Source organism: Aythya ferina (genome assembly GCF_964211825.1).
Source record: "Aythya ferina genome assembly, chromosome: 8".
Taxonomy (NCBI): Eukaryota; Metazoa; Chordata; class Aves; order Anseriformes; family Anatidae; genus Aythya; species Aythya ferina.
Genome location: NC_140304.1, coordinates 2,769,700 through 2,796,313, shown reverse-complemented (window position 1 = coordinate 2,796,313; position 26,614 = coordinate 2,769,700). Strand labels below are relative to the sequence as shown.

The following is a 26,614-nucleotide window of genomic DNA, read 5'->3' as shown; positions in this document are numbered from 1 at the left end:
GCCGCTGGTGTTCTTTTTGACTGGAAATGTTACGAATGGGCCCTATTGTTTGTTTCTATTCTGGTGCAAATTTCTCCAGGTCTTGCGTTTGGAGTTGCTTCACCGCAGCCGAATTGCTGCAATCCCATCCACCTCCCTCAGGTGACAGGACTCCGGGTCACGCAATGTGCGAGCCCCCTGCGGCTCGCCCTCTTGGGAGGAAACCTTTCTGTGTCAGATTTGCTTGGTAATTAGGTTTTCTGAAGTTGTAATGCACTGCCTCATCCCTCTTAAAGGTTTGTCAGAGTACTGACTTCCATAATTCCCTGACCTAATTAGTCATGACAGCTGTTTGTTTAGCAGGGCCCCTAATGCTACCAGAACTACCCTTCTGACACCATCTTTTCAAATGCACGGTTTGTTCGGATCTGAGGGAAAATCTTAAAGGAGTATCAGCTTCTTGGTACATATACCGTGTTGTGCCTGTCCTGTTCAAACCGAATATAAGGGAGGTTTTTTATTCAGGAGTTCTTAAAGTTGCAGATTGCGCTGTTCTGCATCAAGCACAGGATTAAAACAATCTTCTTACCACTGAGCAGTGTTATTCTGCATCTAAGATACGTGTTTCTCTGCAGCCTAGCTGAACGTTTCCTTCAGAAATCTTTCAATTACCCATAGCACAGCAGTGCTCATGCATGAGGTAAGCTTTTGTGGTAAGTTTTCCAGTATTTTATTGCTTCTCTTTAAGTCCTTGTTTTGCTTGCAAATCCATGAATTCTTTAGCTCCTGTAGTGTAGTAAAGGCCTAATTGAGGTCATCTGAAAGCCAGCACAAAATGCTGTGTGAATGCTGTCAGTGTGTGTATGCTAACATTGGTAATCTAGTTCAGATCACGTTTGTACTTTTTAAGTGACTCCTTTACATATTCTCTGTGATCTCAGCATACAAGCCTGACTGGTTTTGGATGAGATTAAACTGAGACGTGCTTCAGCAGGGTACCTGATGTGCTTCAGTTGCTAATGTGTGGTCTGTGGGGCCAGACTGGAGATACCTGAAGCAACTGAGACACCGCGTCTGGGTGCTGAGCCCTCAGCACTCACTCTTTCACTCTACAGATTTACTTCTATATGGTCATCATGCTTGTTAATGTACACAGACTTACTGTGCTGGCAAAATGGGACAAATCATTTTGGCTTTCCACTAGCAAAGCTTTAAGGCTGGTTCTGTGATATTTAGAAATAATGCTATTTTATATAAGCATGTCAACACGTAAATAAGTTATATAGCAGGAGGCTTCAGAAGAAGTTTCTATCTGCATGCCCCTTCTTCTTTGTAGAGGAAGGAGAGTTTGGCTTCAGATACAGATGTGTGGGATCTTGAAAAGTATTTTCACTCACAGATAGAAGAAAAAGGCATCCTAAAGCTCCCAAAATGTAAAATGTTAGAGAAAGGCGAATGCTAGGAAAAAGCCCTTGTGTTCCTGGTTGGCAGAAGAGTTTCTAAGTGAAGTAAACCAGGTTATGCTAGACTGGAAAACATTCCTTCTGAGTTTGTACTTTGGTATGCTTTGCAATTGTTTGATCACTGCACGTCCTGTGTAGATAGGGGTCATTAGCCCTCCACTGAGTCTACGTGTCACAGGATCTGTTTAAGGTGCCACATTTGCCTGTTTTGAAACGTGGAGGAATCTGTCTGATTCTGTTTGCCTTTGATTTCTAGGAGCATGCACCTTTCAAAAAAATGTTTTCCTGGGGTTTTTCTTATTCTCTGATTTCTTGCCAGTGCACCCCTCAAATCATTCTGTCAGTATGTTATGAATTGTACAGTTTTCACTAGTTTCTGTGCACTGATTTCTTTGTGGTCTTTTCAAGTGGCACAACTCAGTTCTCTTTTTGTCTCTTTTCTTTAATTCTTTCACTAGCTGCCATTTCCAAGAAATACCATTTGACCCCAACTGCATATTTTTGTCCTTCAGGTCATGCCTTATCTGATTCATAGAGGCTTCTGAAGCCCAGCAGGAAAAACATGAAAAACCTTCCACTTGGGTTTTCCACAGGAGTTTAGGATAACTGGATGCAAAAATTACCTTAACTCAGAAAATCCCATCCTGACTGTGTGCATCGTAGTTTTCTCGATGTGCACACAGTGTATCTGCTTGTCTATAAGGTATGTTTACACACACGCTCCTTTGGTTTGCCTCAGCAAAATTGTGTTAGCATTTAATTGTGTTAGTTTTCTAGTGAGGCACTGTCTAGGAACAATCTAGTAAGAAGATTCCTTCTATGTAAGAAGGAACAACTCACCAGTTCAGAAATTGTCAGGATGCTGGAGAGCATTATTCTTGAAAATTAGAAGTGTTGGCCCACGAGCACACCCAGTACACAAGTGTGCATATGTTCCAAGCTATCTTTGCAGGTAGTTTTAACGTTCTAATAATTTTAGAGATTTTTTTTCTTGTGTTGCTGGAGGGTTTACTAGAGATGTTTTTATAATTTGCTGAACAAACAGCACTTAACCAGTTTTGACTTTGTAGTCAGAATTCAGGAATAAGTTAGGAAATAAGAAAACTAATAAAATACTGACAATGTTGAAACTATGGCACATGTAGGTGAAGTGATGTTAACATTTAATTAGGTCTTACAGTGTCCGTTATGACTCATTTGGGCCTTTGTTTTCTATAAATAGTGCAATCCCAGCCTTACTCTGGCAGAACACGTATACTGTATGAACATGTATACTGCATTGCATTTATGTGTTCATGAATGTACAGCCCAGGGAACTTTATCACGCGTTTATTGTAGGCATAATACAAGGACTGTAATCAAATCTGTATTTCCACTTGCCGCTTTAGCCATGTTCTTTTTTGCTGCTGCTAGCAACAAACTACAGATTAGGAAATCCCTAAGTGATGGTGACAACTGTAGATAGAGCTACCAGAGAAACTGTGCACAGCGCGCTTTTTAAGCTGAACCATATTTTCTCCTCCCCTGTGAACTGGTAGGCCCCACATAAGCTTTCTGTGTTTACTTTTGAAGATCCCACTGTTTACAAAGCAAAGGTGGGTCACAGATAGAGCTGATGTAGTTGAACGTAGAAGAAACATAACACATCATTATCCTTGTGATGTAAAAATCTAATTAGGAGAGATTAGTTTAATCTGTTAGAGCTGTCTCTGCATACCATACAGGCAGCAAAAAAATAGCAATTTTCTTAAAATAACTTGAGCTCATCTCAAGGCTGGCTAAAATGTTTGTTTGCTGAATAAAAGAGTTAAATTGTCTGATTGCCTCAGACATAGTAGCAGTGCTTAAGCACAAGCTGCAGCCTAATAGCAGCCCTAGTTTCTCTGTTTTGCAAAGCCATTAGTCAGAGTGGATTTCCCTCTGCAGGTTCATAAAGCCCCTTATTTCTTTGTTAAGATTGCAGCAGGGCTGTGATATGAACACAGCCAAATGAAATTAGACCAAGGCCACGTTTAAAAGATGAGGTGGCCAAGTAATCCTTCCTGAAGAAGGCCTGCTTGAAGTCATTGGTTTAGGCAACAAATCCGTGCAGCTGCTTGAATGTCCTGAGGTAGTCGTGGTAAGGAAGCAGGGTGCTAAGTGCAGTGCTGTGCTGTCAGAGCTGTGGTGTGGTCTGATATAAACTTACAGATTATCAAATTCAGTGAAGCAGAGTTCTGTGGAGGATCCCCAAAGGTCTCCCAAGAGCCCTACAAGGGAGAAAGAAATGGGCAAATGCTGCCACAACTTTCTTCATTATTTTTTAAATAATGAAGGTTGGGGTAGTATCAACTCCTACTTGGAACAACAGCCCCAGTGAGGCAGCAAAGGACGTTACAATAATGCTCATACAGAGCCCCTGCCTGACAGAAATGCTGGTGGGGGTCTTCGCTGCATTGTTGTCTATTGAAACCCTTAAAGATGAAAAATCATTTGTTTAAATTTGTTTAAAAACTAACCAACCCCTTAGTGTTCATTCAGTGCTTTTTTTGCTTCTGTGTCTGACCTTTAACAGATACTAGTTGGGGATAATTTATCTTGGAGATGTGCACTGAGTCATTTAATTCTAATATGTAACTGGATATAGTAAATATTAGTTGAAGGACAAAGCTTGCTGAAAAGTTCTCTGAATGCATCTCTGGAGGTGTGAACTAGAACACATTCAGCCAGGTTGTATTCTTATATACACAGCTTACTGTGTTCCTATGAGAGCTTGCAGCTTGCTGACATTTTAGAAGTTCTAGAAAACCTAACATTGAAGAAGTCTTGGTTGAGAAGAGCAGTCTTCTTTGTCCTATAGTGGTGTTATGAAATGGTTACTTCTATGTCTCACTCTCTCTCTCTTCCTGTGGAGTGATGATCCATGAAGAAATGTACTAAACTACCGTACCTGGCTACTTTTGCACACGCAGACACTAGAAGAACAAACTCCCCATGCTTTTCACAAGGGAAGTGTGGCAGGAACAGCAAAAACATTCATTTTGTCATAGTCATGTGTGAAAATGAACTGGGTAAAAAAAATATTTTTCTCTGGTTACTGCAGGTTTGATTTGTCTGCACAGCCCAGAAGAAATTCCCAGTCTCTAGAACATTGTCTCCTATAGAGAAAAATACTTGTGCCACCTTCATAAAACAAATGGAGCTTAGAGAAAGTGTTGAAATTCCTATGAACTAAGTGTTGAAGTAGTGGGAAAGGCTTGTGTCTTCTCTAAGACCATAGCAGCAGACATACAGTTGAAGAACTCTGCTTATAAAGTTACTAAGGGCAGTGCTTAGATTAAACAGTCTAAGAATTAATTAACACACTGCATTGTTCTTAACCTGGTAATGAAGTAGTCTGATATGTCAGCACCCCTGGAGCTCAGGGTCCTCAGCAGAAGCAGGAACATAGTGAAGGTATTGATTAAATTGATAAAATATAAATACAATACCTGAAGAAATACACAGTTAAGAGAATTTGTTGATAGCTTTTATTAATAAGGTATAATAGGTACAGTACAAACAGGGTAAGAGTACCCTTTGCTAACTGCTATTTACAGTCTGGAAAAAAAAGGAATGTTTTACTGAACCTCCAGGATTAAGTCAGGGAAGAGCTATTGTTCATTGTTGGCAGCCAGTCAAAATATGAAACCTACTCCACATGATGTGGATTTGTTTAACTCATTTTTAGGCCTCCCTGTTACCTAACATGAAGTAAAATACAGAGGCATCTGATTCAGTCTATTACTGTCTTCATTTACTATCAGCTGAGAAATAAATGCTTAACTTAATTTCTAATGGCTTTTTGTAGTTCCAGCTGTAACACTAGAATGTCAAGGTTTTAAAAGCTGTCGCTATATTTCCCTGTTGAAAGGCAAAAGCTAGAAAAAGAATGAAGCAAAAGCCCCTTTTTATGACTTTATTGTTTAAAGATATTTTTATGCCTTGCTTGTTTGCTTGTTTCTTTCTGATGTTGTCCTGAAGGTAGTAAGATAGGATTGAACTTTGAGAAATTAGTTTTTTAAATATAAAAGTTAACTTATTTCTACTGATTTAAAATCAGTATTTAGCTTTGTTACATTGTGTAGTAAAACTAGTGGTAATGATGGATGTAACTAATTGTTTCACGTGTCTTCTGTCAACAATACATATAATTTTTTTTCTGAATGTATGCAGCAAATCATTTTTCTATGTTATCGTACTAACAGCTAGCAAAAAAGGAAGAAAGCACAGAAGAAGTGCCATTTTTTATTTTCCTATGGTTTGGGAATTCGTAATAGTCTTCCCACGCTTCAGCAGTATGCTGCTGATGGAACCAAGTTATTTTTGTTGACCCTTACACTCAGCCCCCGGAAGTGGAAATCAGTTCCTGCAAAAGGAAAATTAACAATCCAGAGATTTATGTATGCCATGGATATAAGTCACATCCTTTGAGCTTGTTATCTTTGGGCAGCAAATGCACGCCATTCTAAATATTAACAAACTTGATTTGCATTAGCTTCTTTTGGAAAGCTGAATGAACAGTTCTTAATGTGGCGTGTTTGTTTTGTTTTTTTGTTGTAGTTTTCTGCTTTTAGGAGGGGGGTTAATATCTGTGTTAATAAGCTTAACTTTTTTGGTAACTGAATTTCTTGTAGTGCCTGTGCTGTTCCTAATCGCAGTTGCCTCAAACCCTGGCTGATCTTGCGATCTGGATGCTTCTGCCTTTAAGAACAAAGGTAGATCTACAGCATGACTAATCACTTCAGAAGTTCACGTACCTCCAGAGCCCATGTGGAGTTCTCGACGCATTGTTGCTAGGTACTATTTTTAGCATGGACCTTCTCTGTAGTTAAATTGCACTGTTTTGCTCTACTTAAATTCGTAGAGTTTGAATCTTGACGATACAGTTCTATGTTAATCTGTCGAGTAATGCCTAGATAGGGAAGGATATTTCGGGACTGAAAATGAGTTACTACTTATTTATTCTGTCCTGCTACAGAATCTGAGGTTTATCTCTCCACTGTCTCCTGATTGCACTATTTTAGTTCTTTTTTCCTATACTTCTGTTCCATGTTTACCTGTCTAATTTAGGTTTCTAAGCTGTATAAGGTTAAGACAATTACTCTTAACAGACTTAAGACAAAGACAACAGTCATAATTGTGAAAGTGTTCCATTTAGGAAAGCAAGCTTCTTTCCACTAGCTCCCAATTAAGGTTTAATAAACAAGGCAGCCTGGAGAAATGTAAATATGCGGTAAAATTAGAAATGTTTCTAAAATATGTCCGCAGAGCAAAATGGAATCTTTCTTCATGTTTTATATGTTGTCTGCGCCTCAAGTATTAATGCTATAATTTAAATATCTTGGTTTAGGCTAAAAAGAAAAATGTTTTTATGTTCTGATTTATTTAGCAGAATCTTAACCTTGGCGATCAGTCTAGTAATCACTGTTTTCTTTCTTTCACTGATTCCTTTGCAATTTGTACATGTTAATTAGGTTGTCTATCATTAAGGAGTTACTTCTCTTATACGGAATCTCTCTCCCGATGGCTCTCAACAGCCCTAACTAGCAAGGTTTAATGTAGAAGGACAATCTGGATAACCTTACTTATGTCCCTTTTTCTTCCCAAGGTTATTAGTTCTGTCTTCTTTACTACTTAAATGCCAAGTGTCAGAAAAGTAGCTAAATTTTCTAGGGCGAATGCTAACAGAATGTTATCTGGCAATCCTAACCCCATTCATGACCTTGCACTGCAATTTTTACTTGCTAACAACAATAGTAAAAGTTACAGGATGGTGCAGGTATGTCATACATTGTGAGCAATGTGGGAACATGAGCTGACAGACTCTGTACTACTAGGGAATCTCTCAGTGAGATAGAAACAACATATTGGATAGTTCAGTAATGAGCCAAGAGGAAGAAGAGGAGAGGCCAGAACACTGGCAGATTACATATTTTATGGCCTTGGTATGAAGGCTTGAATTTCCTTTCACAGCTGTTGCAGAAAGATTGCAGAGTGCCCACCTGGGGTTTAGAGGAAGGTGAAAGGAGCTAGAACAGAATTGGCCTTTTCCCATTTTTCCAGCTGTAGGATTCATTCTTCAGAACACCAACAGGTTAGAGAGTCCTGGGTTATGCAAGGGTGTCAGAAAGCCATCTGACTGCCCGTAGTCAGCAGCTCTGTGAAGAGAACGTCAGTGGAAACCCTTAAGGAGTTGCAGGCATGCCACACTAATGGCAACAGCAAGCTGATTGCTACTGGAGCTGCCTGCAACTAAATATATATATAAACTTGGCTTTCCAAGGGAGCCATCAGCCTGTTCAGCTGCAGAACCTGCTGTCAGTAGTGAAACTGCCAAAATCTTGTCTTGCCTTGAAGGTCAGCCAATTTTATTTTATTTTATTTTCCTGGGATCTAAACCCTTCCAACAGTTAATTGCTCAGAAGTGCGCTCGATTGGGTAAACATCTGAAGAACTAGATGTGCTTCTTTTGAATTACTGAGGAAAAGAGGGGAAAAAAGTGAATGATACTGTCTAAATTCTAGCCTTTTCTATCACCCATGTATACATAGGAATCAAATGGTCAATCTGAAACTTGATACAGATTTTCTTTCTCACTCTTCTGTATTCAGGTGTTTGGTCTCAAAGTAAGACTTCAATTTTGTTCCCTCTGTTAGATGGTCAAAATAGGCCCCAAATCGCATCAGTGTGAAGCTGGATCTCCCAAAATAAAATTGTTGTCTGCTGCATGTCATTATGTCTGTTTAGGATCTTAATGCTCTCTGTACCATAAGGACTACTTTTCAACGCAGTAGCGTGGAATTGGTCAGAGTCACTCAAAGCAATGGGTTTATTTTGTTCCCTTTAGATTTTATCCTGTCAAGCTGGGAAGCTGTTGCAATCCAAAAGTGTATGTCTTCAAACCATCAAATGTTAATCCATTTACACTTTACAACAGCAAAAGCTTTTTTTACCTGGTCTCATTTCCTGTGTTGTTCTAGAACTTGAGTTACTACAGTTGATGGACTAACACTGAAAATTACATGAAACTCTTAACCTACAAAATATGGGAAATGATGCAGGTTTTGTCATCATCAGCTTTGCATTGATTTTTTTCTGCAGAATTGATGTCTTGTTATTTGGTCCCCAGTAAGCAGCATAGACAATTCTAGCTAAGCTTGGTCTCAAATACTCTGTCCCCATCTCTTCCGTGTTCAATGTGTCAGAAGAGATCTGCATGTTTTTTAGGAACATTTTTCCAGCAGGTGTCAGCCCCTCTAACCAATGCTGTCTTCCTGTGTCCTGTTGAGGTCTGAATTTGTTTTCAGATCTTAAAATGTGCACCTGAGAAGATTTTCTGAAATGGTCAAAGAGTTATTACTTATTTTTGTGTCAACTAATGCTGTGTTGACAGGTTAGGACAACATATTCTTACATGCTATCCAAGTTTTGCCTCTTAAAACAAGATTTCCTCCACTTAATAGATTATCTACAAACAAAATTCTAGATGAACAGTGGCAAGAGAGACTCAACAAATCACCTAATCTGTGACCAGTTTTGCCTGTGCAATTCTTGTTAGAGATTTGGGTAATATCCAACAAACAGATCTACCTCATCATTCTCATAGTCAGAAAGTGCTTTCCAATATTTAACTTACATCTCCTTTCCACTGACTCTCAGTTACTAATCAATCATGAAGAAACTATTCTCTTATCCATAAGGCAGCTATAAAGTAGGAAGTGTATACAGGAACAAATTAAAATGTTTCCTTTATTTTTGAATAGGTCCCTGTATGTGGAAGGTATCTGTTTAGACTTATGTGTCCAATTCTCTTTTTCTTTTTGAGGGTAAAAATTCAAGTTGGTTAAAATGAGGCATGAATCTAGAAAGCAGAGCATACAGTGGCTTAAATTCTGTTGTATCCCCTGTAAAGTGTCCTACAAGGCGCTGAATTTAAAAACCTGTAAATCTGAGATCCCATTTTTTTGGTTTTGTTTTTTTTTTTTTTGTTTGTTTTGTTTTTTGTTTTTTGTTTTGTTTTGTTTTAAATGGGAACAAAATTAATTTGCCTTTCCAAAACCCAGTGTGCTTATCAGTATACATTTATAGTGTCTAAATGGAAAGACTAATTCTGCCTATAAGTATTTTTTATGTAAAGTAATTGGAAATCCATGTTTTCTTGTAAAACAAAAAAAATATATTTTAAAAACACTGATTTAATCTGATAAAGCGGTTAATTGTTGCATCATTTCATTACTTGAAAGTCCAATTTAATAGCTGGATTCAATGTTAGTGACATTTTTTCACTTGAAAGAAATGCTTTTCCTCTCTCTTTCTTTTTGCTGATAAAATGTGTGACAGGAAACAGCCTCAAAACAAAGGAAAACCACATTTTTTCATGTGTGATAGTATATCAAGTGCAAAATTATATGGTGCAGACAATGACAGGAACCAATCTCTACAATAACATAATCTTAAAATAAGAACAGAAAACAGTTTTGTTGATCTCAGATCTGTTTAAACTGTCAGCTGAGAAATGTCAATGTATCCTTTGCCACAGGTTTGCTAGAACAGTTGGTGCAGAAGAATGAACTTCCTTAGGCAAATCAGACTTCTACTCTGGAAGAACTGGATTCTTCGGAAAAGACAAAAGGTAAAATATTAGTCTTTGGATTTCAGCTTTGGACCATGCAGTCCCCTGGATGAAATGACTGGTGATACATTTATCACAGAATCACAGAATTTCTAGGTTGGAAGAGACCTCAAGATCATCGAGTCCAACCTCTGACCTAACGCTAACAATCCCCACTAAACCATATCCCTAAGCTCTACATCTAAACGTCTTTTAAAGACTTCCAGGGATGGTGACTCCACCACTTCCCTGGGCAGCCTGTTCCAGTGTCTAACAACCCTTTCGGTAAAGAAGTTTTTCCTAACATCTAACCTGAAACTCCCCTGGCGCAACTTAAGCCCATTCCCCCTCGTCCTGTCACCAGGCACGTGGGAGAACAGGCCAACCCCCACCTCACTACAGCCTCCTTTAAGGTATCTGTAAAGAGCAATAAGGTCGCCCCTGAGCCTCCTTTTCTCCAGGCTGAACAAGCCCAGCTCCCTCAGCCGCTCCTCGTAGGACTTGTTCTCCAGGCCCCTCACCAGCTTCGTCGCCCTTCTCTGCACCCGCTCAAGCACCTCGATGTCCTTCTTGTAGCGAGGGGCCCAAAACTGAACACAGTACTCGAGGTGCGGCCTCACCAGAGCTGAGTACAGGGGGATGATCACCTCCCTAGCCCTGCTGGTCACACTGTTTCTGATACAAGCCAGGATGGTGTTGGCCTTCTTGGCCACCTGAGCACACTGCTGGCTCATATTCAGCCGACTATCCACCATCACTCCCAGGTCCTTCTCTGCCTGGCAGCTCTCCAACCATTCCTCTCCCAGCCTGTAGCTCTGCTTGGGGTTATTGCGCCCCAGGTGCAGGACCCGGCACTTGACCTTGTTGAACTTCATGCAGTTGACCTCAGCCCATCGGTGCAGCCTATCCAGATCCTCCTGCAGAGCTTTCCTACCCTCGAGCAGATCGACACACACACCTAACTTGGTGTCATCTGCGAACTTACTGAGGGTGCACTCAATGCCCTCGTCCAGATCATCGATGAAGATATTAAAGAGGACCGGCCCCAGCACCGAGCCCTGGGGAACGCCACTAGTTACTGGCCTCCAACTGGACTTGGCTCCATTCACCACGACTCTTTGGGCCCGGCTATCCAGCCAGTTTCTAACCCAACGAAGCGTGCGCCAGTCCAAGCCAAGAGCAGCCAGGTTCTTGAGGAGAATGCTGTGGGAGACGGTGTCAAAAGCCATGCTGAAGTCAAGGTAGACCACATCCACAGCCTTTCCCTCGTCCACCCAGCGCGTCACTTTGTCATAGACGTAGATCAGGTTCATCAAGCAGGATCTGCCTTTCATAAACCCATGCTGACTGGGCCTGATCGCCTGCTTGCCCTGCAAATGCTGCGTGATGACTCTCAAGAGGATCTGCTCCATGAGCTTCCCTGGCACTGGGGTTAAACTGACAGGCCTGTAGTTTCCCAGGTCAGCCCTCTGGCTCTTCTTGTAGATGGGCGTCACGTTTGCTAGCCGCCAGTCAACTGGGACCTCCCCCGATAGCCATTTTTATCAGCATATAAAAATCACAAATTCCTGACAGAATCAAATGAGACTGGGATATTGTCTTGTGCAGTTTGCAAAGATGTTTCTTGCAGACAGTGTTGCATTGTTTTCTTTGTTTATTTTACAAATACTACAGCATACAAGGAAAAGAGGTGTGGGCAGTAATATTTTGTTACATTCATAGAAGAAGATCTGTTGTCAGGAAAATGTGGGCTTAGGGAAATTTGATTCCTAATTTTAGATTTACTTCTTACACCCAACTGCTTTTAGAAGTGAATCCAATTAGGGGCCTGAAGCTCAATTAATTTTTTTTTCTTTATGTGCTTGAATATCATGATAAAAAAGGTGGAAGTCAGAGAAGTATTTTAAATCCTTTCAATCCTTCTAGATCTTGTGACACTTAGTCATGGATTAGAGCAGATTTATCTATTAGTTTCTACCGTATTTCACCTTTTTTTTCTTCTTTTTTTTTTTTCTTGGTCAAAACCCTAAGACAGGGTCATGGTTATATGATGTACTGAGACTGCTTCTGTCAAGCTGTTTTTCATGGAAAGTTCCCTTTGAGCTCATATAGAGAAAGACCAACCATTTCAAACTAAAAATAATAAGAAACTACAGTCAGGTGGCTGTGAAGCTGTAACAGTCATGCAGATGATTTTGTCTTGATAACAGACATCAACAGGATCAAACAGAATCAGGATAAGTTGAAATGCTTGCCTATGCTGTCATGATTTTTTCTGTGCTATCATTGTTTGAAAGTTGTAATAAATGTATCCAGAGTTGCTTGGAACCAGAGTTGCTTTGACTAGAATTTGGTCAAAACCAGATGGAAGGTATCTCCAACGTTTCCAGTTATTTTGCTGACTGAGCTGAGACAGAGCCCACTTTTGTGTCCATGCTAATGTGTTTGCTTGGTTTTGGCTAATAGAAAATAACAAAAGGTATATTGTGTAAAAATGCACCAGCAGTCTTGTCCTCTTCCATAACTCCTGGAGATCTTAGTTATTATGAATGACTCAAGCTAAAAATTCCAGGATCAAAGAATTACGTGATTTTTCCATAGACAAATTGAATGTCCATTGTTTCGTAGCTTCTCTGCAGACTTTATCCCACAGTTTGCATTGCCAGCAAGAGCTGATGCATGCAACATTGTCAAGTCGTGATTTAATACAGTATGAAATTAACTGATCCACACCTAAATTACACCAAATATAAGGACCCCATTACAAAGCTAGCCTGCATTTACTGATTACCAAGGAGCTGTAATAGTTTGGTTCTCAAGTTCAGGGAATAAAAAGAAAGGAAGAAGGAGAGAGAGAGAGAGAGAGGAAGGAAGGAAGGAAGGAAGGAAAGAAGGAAGGAAACATAAGTAAGTCCATCTTGGAATGTATAATATGTATACTGAGAGAATTGAAAGCCTTTTTAAAAAACTTTTTAGCAAATAGATCCATGTCTTCAGTATTTTCAGTGTATGAAATACTGTTGATTTAAGCAAGTATTTCCAGATATTTCACCCAAAGTTCTTGCTTGGGTTTTAGGAATTCCTTTTTTTTTCTTTTTAATATTTTTCTTTTAGAAGTTTCAAAAGTGCTAGCCTCGGGGTTTCCTGGTGTTGCCAAAGAATGCCTTTTTGTGGTGATCATTCCTAGCTTTTAAGCACAGTGATTTAATCCACATCAGAGAAATATTTTCTCTACTCTGAAGGGTAAAACAAATTTTAAAACTGAGCCAGTAAAAATAATGTTATTTTTAAGTACATAAATCTACCTGCTTATTTGTTCACACAGAGAAACAAGGTAACCAAAACAAAAATCCCTAATGTCAAAAGCAGATATAAAATGTTTGGGGAAAATCAGCTTGGTTTTTGGTAACTATCGTGCTGTACCACAAATGGAGGCATATCCAATCTTTTACGTAAGTTCATTATTTACTCTAATTCACAAGAGGAAAGGCTTCCTTACAGTTAACAGATGATCCACAGCCAATGTAGACTTGTCAGATTTATATGGTCTTATCACTGATCTTGGTCCATTACAAGTCCATGTGGATATTACATTCCTCTGTGTGCATTGCTGGAATTTTTGGCTCTTTATCTTATGGTTCTGTGGTTTTATGGGCTGCTCTCTGATCCTTCCTAGTATGTTCTGAGATACCGGTATATTCTCAGGAAAAGGCCTGCAGGAAAATACCAGAGGGCTAACAGCATTTGGTCAGTCCTCATTGTACAACACACTGAATGAAAGCTTCACTTGTACTTTAGCCTTCAATCCCATCCAAACTAGTTAGATAAGAGAGAAAGTAATGCTGAATTCAACCTGAGGATTTTTTATTTCCTGGGAATGGAGGAAGAGCCAACACCTGAGCAATAACCCAGGTTAACTGCAGCAAAAATGACAACTCAAGAGTCTTCCCCAGTTCTTACCCCTTAGAGTTCATTTACACATAATGCTTATCCCAAACATCTTATTAAATCGTTGGCGGTGGGTGTTAGTGGTCTGCCCTGTAGACACACCAGCTGCTGAGAAGGACCTGTAACACTGTATGCTCAGCTATGGAGGAGAAGAACTGTACAGTGGGTTTCCTACTCCAAAAATTTTGTCATCTGCCCTTTGCTTCTAGCAAGATTTTGTCTGGCTTTAAAAATGAGACGTGCATAACTTCTTAGGTGATGTGATTTATTTATTTATTTATTTATTTATTTATTTATTTATTTTAACAAACCAACCTTGTAACAAAGTGTGAAATAGGAAACAGTTGCCTGTTGAAAAGCTTTGTATCCTTTTGCCATAATCTTAAACTGTGTTTAATTAAAGCCAGTAAACAGAATGACAGTGGAAAAAGTAGGGCAGCTCCAAAAACCTGTTCTTAATTATTCTGTGGAGTATCTTTTACCCTGCATGGCTCAATCTGAAGAAAAAGGGGGGAAAAAATTACATTCACATGTGGCCCGCAGTGTCTTTGGCTCTGCTGCTGTACACATTACTGTTACATGTTTGGTGCCTGATGTGGGAGGCAGGAGTAAAAGAAAGGAGACAGGGAGAGCTTTCCTGTGCATGTAGTACAACCCAGGCAGTGGAAAGAGTCTGTCCTGGCTCTTGTAGGGAGGAGGAAAAAAGCGCCACGTGGCTGGGCGCACACACACAAAAAAAAAAAAAAAAAAAAAAAAAAAAAAAAAAAAAAAGCTGGTCCTCAGAGCCCAAAGCCTGTGTCACAAGATCAAAGAACTGTAGTTTCAAACCTCTGCCAAAACACACAGAGGCAGTAAAACTGAAACATGAGAGTGGAGGAAAGACTGAAAAAACAGGCAGGATGTTTCTCTGTGGTAAAGTAGTGCCCTTAATTTTCTGTCACAGCTAGCAGCTGATGTCTGTACTAAGTGTATTAAAAGACCTGGGCAATAAAGCAGCCTTGGATGGAGCCTTGCATGTTATTCAGTAAGAGGTTTGATCTTAATGTATACATTTTTACCTGTATTAGAAAATTAATGATGTTGAAATGAGTGGTGACAAAAAGAGGCAAAAGTAAATATAAAAGAATGTAGGTTTATGATAAAGGCTTTACCTTCAGGTACGTATGTTACACTTTAGCCTGCTAATGAGTCCAGCGTTGCAAAAGTGTGGATAAAATCCCTCTGTTTCTCTATTGCATCTAATCCTGTTTTTCTGTATTGTTACAGTGTCATCCACTTTGTGTAAGAACTTAATTTATCTTTAACATTTGGTTTGAATGGATTTTTGCTTTTTGTTTTTCCAGCTTCGTCTTCTGGTGGAGCTTGTGTGGCCTCTGTCATTATTTCTTGCCCTTGTGTGGCTGAGGAAGGCTAATCCATTATATCGCCAACATGAATGTAAGAACATTTGACAAGTTTAATGCTCTGACCTGTGTTAGATAATGCCTAGAAGGTCTCAGACAGAGATACTGGTCTTGGATGCCAAGTATTTTCTAATGGCAAAAGGACAGACTTTGCTGTGAGTAGTTTAGTTATTTGTAGCCATATATTATAAAACTTACCAACAAGGGGAAAAAAACCTCTAGTTTTCCTGTGAGCTATTTTGTGGTTGGACTTACTTGATGTCTCAAGGCTCTGTCAAATTGTAGATTTCTATAATTCTGTTGTTGATGAATTGTCTCACTACTGAATATAAATAAATAAATAAATAGGCTAGGTCAGAACTAAATTCCAGTAGAAAATAGTCATATTGTTTTTATCAGTTCCTTTAGAAGATATAATGTGTGAACACTTAAGAGTTTTCCAGTGGAAGTGTACACCTTAGTGAAGCAAATATGAATTTTACACAGTAGGCTTCTTTTCTTAGTAGGTAGTAACCAACTGACTGTCTTTATGCAAACCAGAGACCTTAAACCAGAGTTATACTGAAAGGCTGTAATGCTGATTATTGCTCCTCTTGTAATACTGATTCTTTCTGTATTTATTACTGTTTGTACATACTGTAGCATGATAATCATCCTAGTTGCTTAGTGTTCAGGCTAGATAATTACTTGACTCTAGAGATACCAGGTTTTGCTTATTTAGCTTGGACTGTTTATGAATGTTGCCTGAAAAAGAAAAAAAAATCAGAAAGTAGAATTTTTGAAAGTATTCAGAATTCTAGTATTCCATTTCTGTTGAGGAAAAAAAAAAGAAAAAAAAAATCTGCTTTGCCACTTGTCTCATTGGAAACAGAATTAGTCCAGTGCTAATTACTTTCAAAAATCCTATACAAACTATTCATTGTTTAGTAAAAAAGCTCAGAATGCTATTCAGTTTCACACAAGCTGCATTAGAAAAGGCATCTAATCATTCATATTCTTTTGTTTCCCAACTCCAGGTCACTTCCCAAACAAGGCCATGCCATCTGCAGGAACACTGCCGTGGTTACATGGCATCTTCTGTAACATGAACAACCCTTGTTTCCGCAGCCCAACCCCTGGAGAGAGTCCAGGTGTTGTGTCCAACTACAACAACTCCATGTAAGCAGAGCTCTGTGTGCAAGACAGGGCTGCAGTAGTACAGACCCGCTAGGCAACTGCTGTTAGCTTGCCCTGGGCACCTGTTGAACGTGTTGTCACCTGCTGAGTGTTATAAGGAGAAAGGGTGAAGCATCTTCAGCCTGCTCAGATTGGTCCCTCAGTATACTGGAGAGAGTTTATAGAATAGGTCTGTGATGTAAGCAAAAAGGGAAAGGTGAGGATTTAAGAAGATTTAAAAGAAGATTTAAGAAGATTTAAATCCATAGCTTGGAGTTAATTTAGCATTTCAACTTTGTTCCTAGTGAACAGGGTTTAGAATAGTCACCTGGGCTTCTTTGTGGGTACAGTCATGCAGTGAAGCTAAAGGGTTCCATTTTGTGTACATTCTGGCTTTTCTAGGTTGCTGATTACAGAACGAACTGTCCCTTTGTGAGTCAGAGTAAATTCAGTGCACTACAGAGGAAGCAAATACATTGTGTTTTCTGAAAGAATTTTGTCCTTCCTGTTTGCTGTTTCCTGTAAACTAAAATAAGTCATGTGGGCAGAGATTTACCTTTCCATGTATGGAAAAACATAACCATTAAAGAAATACTGTGCTTCTTAACAGGTATTTATTCAAATTCTATCTCAGTTTTACTGCAGAAGGAAAAGCCTATGATATTTCAATTCCTAGATGTGCTTGGCCTCCCATGCTGCTAATAAGATCTGTTCTTCATATTTGTTTATAAACACAGGACCTGACTGAATACTTATTTGAAATGTGTGTCCAAACCCAAGAACTGTGGGTGAACAGCTGCCTGTGGTGAAGTCAGGCACTGTTGTTTTCAACCCCTAATAGAAATATTTTCTGGAAGTACTTAAAAATCACTGTTACATTGGAGGGGACTGAGATGGGAGAGGGGGGAGGATTCTGTACGTTTCCATGTCATTTATCCAGCTGATCAGGGCTGCTTGTGCTCTGAATGCCCCAGCCAAATGCCAAAGCAGATCCTGGGCCATAACTGGAGCAGGTTTTCAGTACAACTGTGACATAGGTGTTGTTTGGGGAAGGTCCTTTCCCCACAGCAAGATCATCATGGCTTATTAGAGACCAACCTTCTGCCACACCAGTAGCCCTCTGAAACCTTCTGTGGACTCCAAAATCTGAATCCCACACCACCTGAAACTACTTTGTTACCACCACAAAACTGGACTTTGAGTTTCAAGGCTAAGGACAAAATAACTTTTTTCCTCATCCATAGCACAGAGAAAGTCAATCTTGCTTTTTTCTTTTTCTTTTTTTTTTCTTTATGTGAAAGGTTCTTAAGAGTCATCAGTCTTAAGTTATTATTGATTCACTACTTCTTTCAGCCTTGCAAGAGTATATAAAGATGCTCAAGAGCTCTTACTGGAAGCCCCTGAAATCCGTGACCTTGGCAGAGTCTGGGAAGAACTGATCATTATGACTCAGTTTATGGAAACAATGAGAACTAATCCTGAAAGAATCGCAGGTAATTGTTTTCTCTATATCCTTTAGACTATTGAATTTTTCCTTCTGAAAACTGACTATTAGTTAACGATGCAGAGACTAACAACATAATGTATTTCACACCTGGCTGTTACTCTGCTTATTGTTAGAGAGGGTAAACTAAAATTCATTAACAGAAGGTGTAACAGACACCTTTCATTTGAGAGATGAGAGAGGCATTCAGTTTCATTCTGCAAACAGGTTCCTTAAATAACAGTAGACAAAACTCAAGCCACAGAAACAAAGAGACATCACCACCCAAAGTGAAACATGTGGATGAAGAGATTTCATTAATTGTTACTACAGTAGAGGCAATAGCACTAAGAAAGCATCACTGAAAGATGCAGAGGAATGAAAAGCTGGGAACATGCCTGAATAAATATGAAGGGCATAACCCAGAGAAGGGCTTAGAGAGATTTTTATTTCAAGTATTAGCTGAAATAGGTTTGGAACAGTGAGGAAAGAAACACTTTGTTCTTGTTTTGATTACGTGTTTAGAGAGATTAGGTATTGCAAACTTATATAATTTGCAATTCTGTTTGCTTATAAACTCCATTAATTTTTATGCAAAGTCATGTGCCAAACTCAAAATGCTATCCTTGGAAAATGTAGGAAATGGACCAATAATCATTTTCTTAATTTAATATTTGGGCTTTAAATAGATAATTTGAAAAGATACTCCTAAAACTAATGGCACAAAAATGCAATGGCTTTCAGAATTGATCTGTCACATTCTCAAATCCTTTGCCACAGGAATAATATTCTTATTAAAATAAAATATTGCCACCTAGCATATATTTTAATAAGATGTGTGTAAACCATCAGATACACATGCTCCACTATCCCATCAGAGGTTTCTAAGTAGAAGTAAGAAAGGGTGTTTCACTATAAATAACAGTGGGAAGATCAAAATGCAAACAACAAAAATCTGAGTATAATCTGAGATGTGTTTTTTACACAGCTGTAGAAAACAAACACTCCTGTATAGGGGAGAGGAAAAGCATAAAGTGCAGTGGGTTTGTAGTATATTGCTCAGGGACAACACCCCATGGTTTGCATCCTGTATCAACTTTACTTACCAGCTGGGAAATAGAACACATTGCTCCCAACTCCTGTGAAATATAATGCTAATGCTATTTCAGAATCTGTTATTTTGTAATACGTTTTATTAAAAAATAAAAGAGTTTTGGAATCTCCTGTTTGCATAAAGCAAAGTCACAAAATCAGTCCTGCTAAAGTCAGCTAAAGTAATGAAATGTGAATTACCACTTTTATCTATACAGAAAAAGGTACTGTTGAATTAACTACATGTATATAAGGTCTGTGTGTGTGTAACTTACTACTATTGCCTGTAAGAAACAACCTTAACAGAATACTAGGGTTGCAAAGCTGAGCAATGAAAAACTACCAAATGCTAGAATTAAAGCTGCTCCTCCTCCCGATTTCTTAAACCAGATTCACCTCTTGAGTCCTCCTTCCTTGTCCCACTCCCCCCTTGCATTTGACAACATGTGTTCTTGTAACGTGCTTCCTCCTCCACTGTGCCTGGGTTCCAGGAAGGGCATCAGTGAAAATACAAGCACAGTGAAAATACAACAGGCACCTATAATTGTTTCAGTGTCTGCTGCTGAAATAAATACATGGAGGAGCAATTGCAGAAGTTCTGCTCAGCACCTGCAGCCCAGGGCAGAGTTAGCTTAATGCAGAGTGAGATTGTAAAAGTTAGTTGTTGGACTCTAATGAGATTCTGCATAACTTGCATGAACAGAAACAGTCAGCTGCAAATTAGTGCATGTTTATGTGGAGATGTCCAAAGCTGCATTCCCCGTGTCAATGTGATATATGTTGCTCCTATCAGTTTCAAATTCCTGTTCTAAAGGCTGCAAGAGCTACTGCTTTTCAAACATTCTTTGCATAAGTCTGGGAGTGCTTGGTGAACTACCTTTAATTAAGGCCGTAGTATTTAACAGACAGGAGTCATTTCACTTTCCAAGCTTTCACGTGGACCATGCTGAGGCAAAATTCATACTGATACACTAAATGCAAAAACTATAGAATCAGGTTAAATAGCTAAAGGTTATCAACAGCAAGCAATAAATTAGTGTAAGTGTAAAGGGTTGGCCAAAGTTATTCACACAAGATACAGCAGAAGGGACCCTCGTTCTAACAACAGTAGCATACTTCAATCCAAACATTTAAAATAAATCATTACCTCAGGAAAAAAAAAATGCAGACACTTTCAAATGCCATCAGGGATGTTTTGAATATTCTCATTGCTCAAGTCCTACTCAGAAGGATCTTTGAGAGATCAGATATACAGAGTCAGAACAGCCGTCATTTTCTCATAATCATTCCCCAGCAAAAGATTAAAATCACGTTGAATTTCAAAAATAGTTTTGGACCCCATTAGTCACTACTAAGCACATGAGTCAAAGCACATAGTTTTTGCTGGTTTAAGCCAGTGTTTGAGATGTTCCTTACCTTCCTTGGTCTAGAATTTCACTGATTCCCATACTCCTTTCTTCATCCAGGAAGAGGAATACGAATTCTAGATATTTTGAAAGATGGGGAGACTCTCACTTCATTCTTGCTGGAAGATGCTGGTCTCCCAGATGTTGTTGTTTTCCAGCTTATTAATGCTCAAGTACGCCCTGAACAGGTGGGTAGAGTGAAAAAACTGCCAAGCGTTTACCTGTGTGAAACACAATCCCTTGAGTTGTATATGCAAAGTAGCTTCAGTGGGGACCTTGTGCCCAGAATTTCTGTTGCCTTACAGGTTACGTGCATTATATCCACCTTTATGTTTTTGAATCTGGAAGAAGAGGTGTTTGTTTTGTCTTAAAATAATAATAATAATTAATAATAATGTTTTGAATATGTATTAAATAGAGATGTTTTTTTGACGCTGTTGTTGCAACTGAACTACAAAACAAACATCAAGAAATTATACTGCCAGGCAATGCATCTGTCCTCACGATTAAAGACTTGGCTCAAAATCATAATGCAGCTGTGCATCTTTTTTGGAACAGCAACCCTGTTGAATAGCAGCAGAGAACTATTTTCAGTTCTTGATTTAACATTTTAATTCTTTGCCCCAACGTCAGCAAAGTAACGTTGGCCTTATAGCACTGTCTCACGTGAATAGGTGGGAGTGGGTAAGCAGCCCCACGTTTTCAGATTCCAACTGAACAGCAGACCTGCTCTGAAAATTCACAGTGAAAGCTGCAGGTCAAATCACTCCTGAAGCAGCTAAGCGGGAGACTGCGTTTGGCCAAGTCCAGGCAATCTGTGCATCTGCATGTACTGGTGTCTGCGAGCTGAGAGGAATGCTGTATTAATGAATGAATGTTGCTGAATCAGAACTCTGGAACAATTTTTACATTGGGTTAGTGTGTGGGTAGAAGCAAATGAGTAATTGACACTAAAAGTTGCAATTCCTCTTTTTCACCACCACATAAAACACAAATACTAGAACTGTGCATGGCCAGAAAGAGGGAAGAGATTAATAAATTTGCATTCAGTTCCTTTTGTGCACCACAGGTTCCAGCTGGAGTGACTAAATTGCCAGGTTACATACCTGCTCTATTCTTGATATGTACCAGGGGAAGCTCTTCCCTCTCCTCACTTTGTTATGAAGCAATACAACAAGATGACAGCAATTGATACATCCTACTTGTCTTCATACCTCGGTATCAGTTGAAATGCCAAAAAAAAAATTGTTTCCTTGCTGCTCATGACAAGAAGAATTCTATAGAGATCCTTTTGGGCTTGCTTTTTCCCTTTTTCTCCCTTTCCTCTTCTTTGTCAGAAGTCTGCTGCATACAGAGAACTGTGTGCTGCTGTGTTAGGCTGCATTAGCTCCCCAGTGGCCTTCATTCAGCGACTGTTGAAAACTTTTTGGCTGCTAGTGTATACAGGACTGGTGGTGTTTTCAACACCATCACTGAAACTCTGATTGAGACCTGCTGGTACATGGTGTCTTTCTAATGTATTCTCTGTGCAGGTGTAGAAAGAGATGTAGTTCTTTTGATACTGGGAGTTAAAAGATTTGAAAATCATCTTGAGAGGAAGCTGAAGGAGGCCTGGCATTAAATACCACTTTTGCTGTCCTCTGTGAAGTTTTCTTGTTAGCAGTAATTGCAGGGGTACGAGGTCTTCTCACAGGAGCTGGTTTACAGATATGAGGAAAGAAAGTGCTATGAATGCTTCCTCCAAGAGCAACTGAAGTAGAAAAACTGATTTCATAGTTCTCAAAAACATAAGAGAATTATTTTCAATGGGAATTGAACTCTTGCTCTGCTGTGCGGGCTAAGTCACAAAATTCCTATAGACCTTATTGATATGACCAGCCCAAGTAATTGCTTTTAGTTAGTTGAGCAAGAAATTGCAGAGCTATGACTGGAACACAGATCTGTGTTTGTCTGTAGCCTCAAACATGACAGCTTACCTCCAGTTCTTGCTGCTCTACCCTCTGTTTGCCTGTATATTGCTGCGTGTCCTCTCTCCTGGACTGTAATGGAATAAAGCTGATTGACCTGAAAGCAGCTTGTTTACAAGAACCTGACTGTTGCCAACAGCTGGCTGCAGATCTAGGTCTGAGCCGCCTGGGAGTGCAGGAAATGACACACAGACCTAAAAGCTAAACTTGATCAAACAGGCAACTGGCTGAAAAAATAATTCGGACTTCATTTCTTTAGCCAAACAGTGACACGTCGATTTAAAAAAAAAAAAAAAAAAAAGTATTGAAGTTTTCCTCTGAGGACCTGCTTCTTCTGAGTCATTCTAAGATAAGGATAAGAGACTGATGTTAAAACACAATAAGAAGTTCAAGAAAGATTGGCAACAGCCCACTCTACCGGAAAAATTGGAAGGGCGGAGGTTTGTTGTTCTGCTAATCCCATCTGTTCATGGAAATTCCTGAAATGCAGTTACAGTTTGTAAATAACCTGTCCTTTTTTTCTGTTTAATCCTCCTCAAAGATGTTAATGTCACAATTTTCTCATTTCACAAGTTAAAGCAAGGCTCCCAGGCTGCCTCCCTGTGCAGCTCAGTTGCATTACAGCCCACACTGGATGGTGAGGTCAGGCATGTGCAGCTGAAAAATGCTCTTTTTGTAGTGACTGAGCAAATAAGCAAGTTCTTTCACTGACAGCAGATCAGTCAAATTCAAATCTTAGTTTGCAAGACTCTGTCCATCGGTTGCATGTCCTCTCTTGCATTCTGTCTTTACACTGTCTAACTTGTGTTAGCAATGTAACATACATGTCCTGTCTTTGTGTCACTCTCAGTGTGTTTTAACTTTGCTGTAAAGCAAATCTCATGTTCTCAGTAATATCTGTACTGGCAGATATTTCACCCATAGGTGAAATTGTATGGTGAAAAGGCACTAGCTAAGGCCACACTGTTAATTTGTCATCTAATTTTTGAAAATTCATAATCTAGTAAGTAAACTGTCACTGTTACTGAATAGATTTAAGTGCTTATTGTGCCACTTATGGCAGAACAGCCCCTTGCAAAGAGAAAGCCTGTGCTTTCCATGCTGCCTGGACTGATGGTTTAGACTACATCTAAAAGATCAAGCAATGATGTAAAGGATGAGAAAACTGAGGGGTTGATTAGTTTAATTACTGCTGTGTGCTTAATTTTCAGGTATGTCCTGTTTTTTTTTTAAGTTGTGTTATATGTTAGAACTCTTTCAGGATTTGTTACTCTACTTGTTCTCAGACTCCCTAGTGCAAATACAATATAGATTGTGTCAATATGTGGGTATACCTGTAGTGATGATAGGGACTGTACCTGTCAGATACTTTTACTAGAAATTCGTATCCCTTTTTTTGCATCGTTGTTCCTATACACAATTTGGGTGTAATTCAGCTGTGTTTTTTGTAAAAATCAGCTCCACAAGCTGAAATTCAGAACAGTCATGATAAACAAAATACACTCTTGTTCTAGACCTCTCTTCACCTGATTTTCCACAGTCACACTTGCAGTTTTGCTGGTAGGTTCTGACATCTGAAGCACTTAATGACTAACTTCTCAAGCCTGAATCCACTCTCCACAGCAACTAAATTAATTTTATTTTAATCTCATTCATCTATGTTTTTAAATACTTCTCTTTACAGGCACCATGAAGCAAGTCTCAGCTGCTAATTATAGGAGACTGGCAGATACAAAATTTTGATAATGTTCGGAATCACTTAGATGGCCTTGTTAATTGACTTAGGAAATAAATGTGTACCTGGTGTAGGCTTGGTATGTTTGTTTTGAACCAAATGTCTTGAGGACTGGAATACTCAGCAAATAATTTTTCTAAAGAAAGTTATATTTTATGCATATTTTGTCAGTTTCTTTTTCTTTGCAGTTTTTAAAAAGCATCTAGCCTAACAATATAGTGTCAATGCACAGTCCTCATTTGTCTGAATGTCTGTGTTTGTCTCAAACATGGCATACGTTTAGAGTCATTATGGTATTGTGAACTTTTTTCTATGCAGTTTGTACCAGCAAACAGATGTACAGAGGATGGGAACAGCCTCTGAGCAATTTTCAGTGCTACTTTTTATTTTATTGTCATGTATTCTGTCCATTGTAAGGCAAGTAGAACTGAATTGTAGACTTCCAAAAGTACTCCATTACGACAATACAAGTCCTAGGTAAATACATCAATTTCTGTGGAGTTATTCTGTATTTACACTGGTTTCAACTATAAACTAATTTGCTCTCTCTGGTTAAACACTAAAGATAACTTCTTTATTTTCTGTTCCATATTTAGATTAGAAGCTGAAATAAGTAGGTTGGGTGTGGTTTAATGTAAAATGGCTTTACTGAGCCTGGCTGTATGCCTGTGCACAGCGACTATGAATAATGGCTCTGGGGAAGCACTGAAGTGAAAGAATCATGACTGAAATAAAATAGTGAGGGAAATCAAGCTTGAGCAAAGGCAATTGGAGTCGTCTTTTTCCAGTTAGAACAGCTGACAGCAAAACTATAACCAGGATAAACAAAAGTTATAGTGATGTGGCACATTTGATTGGTCTTGGGGAAATACTTTCAAACAAGTTAAAGCTTAACCATAAGGATGGGTTGCATGGCACGGCCTCAGGCATGCTTAGATGACAGAGAGAAAGCAAAGAAGACTCATAAGAACTTCTGCAATGGAAAGAAGAATCACTACTGTGAAGAAAAACCTGTCTGAAGGTGAGGTGATCTAGCATAACATCAAGTGAAGGTGACTGAAGAGTTAGTGTTTCAGCTGACCACATCTTCCTGCCATTCAGGAAATATTAGCAGATGTTGATATCAAGATGTCTGTTGTTGATAAATCTGAGTTGTTCCTGCATAGTCTGAAGGTTCAATAATAATAATAATACATTATTTTTGGTTGCAGTTTGCCTATGGTGTACCCAACTTGACTCTGAAGGACATTGCTTGCAGTCAGATGCTCCTGGACCGCTTTATTATCTTCAGCAGCAGAAGAGGTCTCCCTTTGGTCCACAAGGCCATGTGTGCCCTCTCCCAGGAAAGCCTACAGAGAGTGGAAGATGCCTTGTATGCAAATGTTGATTTCTTTAAGCTATTTCAGCTGGTAAGTATTAACACAATCATCTTGCCTTATGTGGTCACTTTTGGCTGTTATTTCATTGTACTTCAGGAATTTTCTTTCTAATGCATCACCAGTGTTTTGAGAGGTCTTTGTTTATTTGCCCCCAAAAATGTGAAGTTATGGATATATAATTATTAACCTAACATCAGCAGGACCACTGGACAGTTTGGAGCATGCTTTGGGAGGTAACAGATGAAATTCACTTACAAGAGAACTAAAAGATTCAAATAAAATTTTAAAAAGTTTGCGGAATCTGGCCTTCCTAGTCTGTGTAACAGAACAGAGCTCAGGAAGACCTATCTGGACCTTGCTGAGAGATCTGAAATACTCCCATACAACCCAACTTGTATTTGCTCCATCCAGCATGACGGCATTTTAGTCTGAAGTCAAAGCCATGATGCAACTTGAATTGGGATACCCATATGTGCCTTTGTGTTTGTTTGTTGAAACAAGTTGTACTGGTTTTCATTACTCTTTCTACAGAAGCTCTTCCTTCTGTTCATTTTAATTGTTCTTCTTTGTGCTGCTCATATTTCTACTGTGTCCTTGCCATAAATTAACTGCTACTGCAACCAGAGTTCAGTATTTCCATGTGTCATGTATGTGTATATATATATATATATATATATATATATATATATATATATATAATGGCATAATGGTATTTTTTGTTTTTGCTCTCTGTTATTTTCCTGGTGTTTTCTAATATTCCATTTGTCTTCTGAACACGGAGCTGTTGCTTTCAGAGAACTAACTGTAAAGACTCCAAAGTCTCTTTCCATATAATAGCCCATCACTGTGTATGATGATGATGTTTTTTCCCCACGTTTGTGACTTTGCGTTTTGCAACACTGAATTTAATTTGCTGTTTGTCACCTTGTAAATAAATGTCGTGAGGTCATCACATTGACAGTTTACTGTATA

General features: G+C 39.0%; 1 protein-coding gene across 2 annotated transcripts in view; it reads left to right on the top strand.

The window, feature by feature from the left end:
- The window catches only part of ABCA4 (ATP binding cassette subfamily A member 4), an 80,876-nt gene continuing 54,262 nt past the window's right edge, over positions 1-26,614 (top strand). Inside the window, exons 1-9 of one of the 2 annotated variants that reach the window (XM_084528330.1) lie at positions 1-679; positions 1,955-2,145; positions 6,098-6,260; positions 10,003-10,095; positions 15,366-15,459; positions 16,442-16,583; positions 17,934-18,073; positions 20,622-20,749; positions 25,475-25,672. In XM_084528330.1, coding sequence (XP_084384456.1) covers positions 10,030-10,095; positions 15,366-15,459; positions 16,442-16,583; positions 17,934-18,073; positions 20,622-20,749; positions 25,475-25,672 — 768 coding nt within the window. In that variant the 5' untranslated portion in view covers positions 1-679; positions 1,955-2,145; positions 6,098-6,260; positions 10,003-10,029. Of the gene's footprint in view, positions 680-1,954; positions 2,146-6,097; positions 6,261-10,002; positions 10,096-15,365; positions 15,460-16,441; positions 16,584-16,772; positions 16,798-17,933; positions 18,074-20,621; positions 20,750-25,474; positions 25,673-26,614 lie in introns of those variants that run through there. The other variant, XM_084528331.1, reaches the window with a different exon arrangement.